The sequence below is a fragment of the Sprattus sprattus genome (assembly GCF_963457725.1).
Source record: "Sprattus sprattus genome assembly, chromosome: 3".
In the NCBI taxonomy this organism is placed as follows: Eukaryota; Metazoa; Chordata; class Actinopteri; order Clupeiformes; family Clupeidae; genus Sprattus; species Sprattus sprattus.
This window is the reverse complement of record NC_137922.1, coordinates 1,936,757-1,940,910: the sequence shown is the minus strand read 5'-3', so window position 1 is coordinate 1,940,910 and position 4,154 is coordinate 1,936,757. Positions and strand designations below refer to the sequence as shown.

Here is a 4,154-nt window from a genome sequence, read left to right as displayed (position 1 = left end):
CTTCTCTCTCTCTCTACTGGACCATCTCTCTTCTCTTCTCTCTCTTCTCTTCTCTCTCTTCTCTCTTCTCTCTCTCTCTACTGAACCGTCTCTCTTCTCTTCTCTTCTCTCTCTCTCTACTGAACCATCTCTCTTCTCTTCTCTTCTCTCTCTCTCTACTGGACCATCTCTCTTCTCTTCTCTCTCTTCTCTTCTCTCTCTTCTCTCTTCTCTCTCTCTCTACTGAACCGTCTCTCTTCTCTTCTCTCTACTGCACCATCTTGCTTGTCAGCCATGACTGCCTACTGGACTGGGATGGTTAGATTAGTTTGTCTGATCTAGTTTAGATGAGTTGTATATGTGTATTTGTATGTGTACTTACATACGTGTGTGTGTGTGTGTGTGTGTGTGTGTGTGTGTGTGTGTGTGTGTGTGTGTGTGTGTGTGTGTGTGTGTGTGTGTGCATATGCCTGCTGGACTTGAATCTGTCTGCTTAGTTTAGTTTGTATGGCCGTCTCTTGAGCATGTAGATATGCTTTATTTGATTTTGTGTGTGAGTGTGTGTGTGTGTGTGTGTGTGTGTGTGTGGCTTTATTTGATAGTTGCATTCCTGTGTCAGTTTGTGTGTTAATGATTGTCAGGTTAAGACTGTGTGGGTGTTGACACACCTTACAACCATCTGCTGGATGATTGGATGACGGTGTTTGAAGTTTAAGACTCAGAGGAAATCGTGTTAGCAGCAGTCTTAATTTGGAGAGACCCCTTTGTCTGGTCTTAGAGACATCACCAGAAATACCCCTCTCACAGAATACACTATTGACAGGTATGAAGAAGGCCAAATTGCAATCACGGATTATTTGAGCAATTTCAACGGTTCATTATCCATCACAGAATAAGAGCAGGCATCTTAATACAGCCCTTGATGATCTCAGCGAGGGGGCGGGTGGTGACGGATCAAAAGTGGGATTGTTTCGCTTGATCTGGAGTGGCATCCGTCTCATTCTCTGGAAACGTGTCAACATTCCTGTATTTGCGCATTGCTGCCCTCTGGTGGAGATACTTGCACATAACATGCATTATAGCTGATCTATTTAAAGACATTTGTAGCTTTTACCCTCTCATTTTACAGATACAATTAAGTCTTAACCTGAACCTTCTCATTTCTTTATATTTTCTCTCTCTGTCTTCATCTCTTATTTCTCTCTCTCTCTTCTCTCTATTATCTTCTCTTTCTGTCTCTCTCTTCTCTTTCTCTCTCTCTCTTGCTCTATCTCTTCTCTCTCTCCTCTCTCTCTCTCTCTCTCTCTCTCCTCTCTCTCTCTCTCTCTCTTCTCTCTCTCTCTCTCTCTCCTCTCTCTCTCTCTCTCTCACTCTCGGGGTCTCCTGTAGCAGCCAGCTCCACCACCTGAGCACCAGAAGGTGGAGCAGGACCCCGCCAGCCGGCCCCCCACTGGGAGTCCCTCCTCTTGGAGCATCGTGGAGGTGATGCAGTTTGTGCGAGACGCCGACCCCCAGGCCCTGGGCCCCCACGCCGAACTCTTCAGAAAACACGTGAGTGACTCGCTCGCCCAGCGCTGGATCACGATTGGTACCATTGTCACTTCTCCCTAGTTTCAGAGAGATGGCGCCGACACGTCGTATTAGGGGTGCAACGGATCAAAAAACTCACGGTTCGGATCTTTCCTCGGATCAGAGTCACGGATCGGATCATTTTTCGGATCAGCAAAAAAAAAAAAAAAAAATAGTCAAGACAAATAAACATGTGGAGGAAGGGGCTGCTTAAATACCGCGGTGATGAGCGGTTGTTGAGCCGCTTTCGGTTTCACTCCTGTCAGTGAAACACCGGGGTGATGTCGCTGTAAATGCGTGGCCATGCTCGATGTGTTTCCACTGTTGTATGGCTTTCTTGTGCCACAGTGCCTACACACCGTCACGGTTTTATCCACCAACCTCTTTCCTTCTGCATTCAATTTGACAGGGAAGCCAAAATGCTCCCAAACAGGGGATTTAAATGTGGGGGGTTCAAGTTCTTCTGTTCCTCCGCTCGCCATGACCACGCTGTGTTGCAGGTTTTTCTTTATGTTAGCAATCGCTATGTCAGCTACGTGTTACGTCTGTGTGGTAACCTAGGCGACAGGTTTGTGTGGCAGCGAGAGTATATGGAAACAGACGTAGCACTAGAGGCAGCAGTTATCGTTACAGTAGTCACCGAAGTCTAGCCTACTTTTATTTTCCATGCCCACTGTTCTACATGTTGTACGCTGAGTACAATAAATCACAACGAGCCATAGGACTGTTTGCTTATTGAAAAGGGAACTGTTGCAGACTTTTACCCAGAGCGTGTTAAGTAGCTCTGTCCCTGGAACTAGCAGGAATGGTTACGGCTGTGTGTGGACTGAACATGCGCACAATTTATTTTTTTCATAAATCAATCCGCGGATCATACGTGTGCCGAACCGAAATAGATGATCCGAACGGATCACGGATCAATGATGATCCGTTGCACCCCTACGTCGTATGCTAAGTGTCTCTCGTATCATGAATCATCTACCCCTACCTCCATTCCCCTTATTTACGTCTGTGTCGGAGGCAGGAAGCCTCCCGTCTCCAGCCCCGCTGGCCGCTGTCTCTGTCTCTGTTTACGCTTCACCTGCCAGCCCCCCCTGCCTGCCCGCCCGCCTGGGGAACATCAGCCTCGTGCCGAGAGAGAGAAAGATGGCGGGAGAGGGAGAGGGAGAGGAAGGAGGGGATGCACTGATGTGCTTCCCTGACCCTCTGTCAGTTTCTTATCTTATCATGGATGAATGAGTGTAAAATGTATACCACTCGTGTTACCAATGTGACTTAGGGGCCCTGAACAGCCATCTTTCCAGAATGGAGCTGTCCAAGGATCAAATATTTGATTTCTGTTTCAAGGCCTTGTATGGCTCTTGTGTATACAGTCCTTGGCAGCCCTGTATCTCAGTCTAGATTTTTGCAATAGTTCCTTCAAATGCAAAATGGGAAACTAAAAGAAAAACTTTTAGCCAAAAGGCAGTTTAAAAGTACTCCAAGTCCACTGTAAAAATCTAGCAGATTAATTTAACTTAACATTTGACTATGTTTTAAACATACAAACTTTCTTAATGAACACTGTTAGGGATTAAGATCACAAGAGGCCCTCACAATGTGTTGTAATTTTTAAATGTGTATTGTACATTGTGCTCCCAAAGAAGAATGGTCTGAATGTTTAGCTAATTGTAGTGGGTTTTAAAAGCTATTGATTGTGTTACAGCAGTGGCCCCTGGTGGACCAGAAGCTCATTTAAAACACTGATAATTAAATAATTTAAGATTAAGAGTTGACTGATATGCTGAGATAATTGGCTATGACAAAGTACACTGTTCCAAACACCCCCCCCCCCCCCATAGGGGTACTCCGAGTGTTAACGAGGAGGCTTATTCTCCTGGGTCTGGGCGGAGCTGTGGTGTCTGACGGCAGCGTTGTGTGTGTTTGTCCCCCCCCCCAGGAGATCGACGGCAAGGCGCTGCTGCTGCTGCGCAGTGACATGATCATGAAGTACATGGGGCTCAAACTGGGCCCCGCCCTCAAGCTGTGTCACCACATCGAGAAACTCAAGCAGAGCAAGCCCTAGCAGAAGCCAATGGACACACACACTAGCACACACACACACACACTAGCACACACACATACATGCCAAGATGGGGCCCCTAATTTCTTTGACGGTCAACTGGCAACAAGTAAAGCAACGAGCACAGTCCACCGCGCATGAACTTCAGCTTTTTAATGACTTGGACAAATCATTAGGCTCATTTACTACCACTATCCTCAGCGTAAACATGGACGGGTCAGCACAGTGCTACCACACACCACACGGCAGCTTTAGTTCTTGCACGATGGACTTTGCTCGTTACTTTTCTCGTAGCCCGTCAAGGAAATTAGGGCCCAAAATGTGCTGTGGATGAAATATTGACACCCAAGAAGCTCAATACTTACCAGCTTTGTACTTTAGGACTTGACTTCATGACTTTGGTCAGACATCTTTTCCGATGCTCACACGAGGACTAGTTTCACTTGGGTCGACAGCAGAGCCCACCTTACCTCATCACCACTCTAGCACACGAATGCAGGGGACTGTTGACATACGCGTCACGGAGGAGGCTGAAGCCCAAAGG

The 4,154-nt window shown here is 46.8% G+C and overlaps 1 protein-coding gene across 1 annotated transcript in view; it reads left to right on the top strand.

Moving 5' to 3' along the window:
* Nucleotides 1–3,613, top strand: part of scml2 (Scm polycomb group protein like 2) — a gene marked incomplete at both ends in the record, with an annotated part of 41,060 nt that extends 37,447 nt beyond the window's left edge. The window contains 3 exon segments of the mRNA XM_080834568.1: nucleotides 1,369–1,381; nucleotides 1,383–1,530; nucleotides 3,488–3,613. Of these exon segments, the coding sequence (XP_080690694.1) occupies nucleotides 1,369–1,381; nucleotides 1,383–1,530; nucleotides 3,488–3,613 (287 nt within the window).
* Between the last annotated feature and the right edge of the window lie 541 nt (nucleotides 3,614–4,154).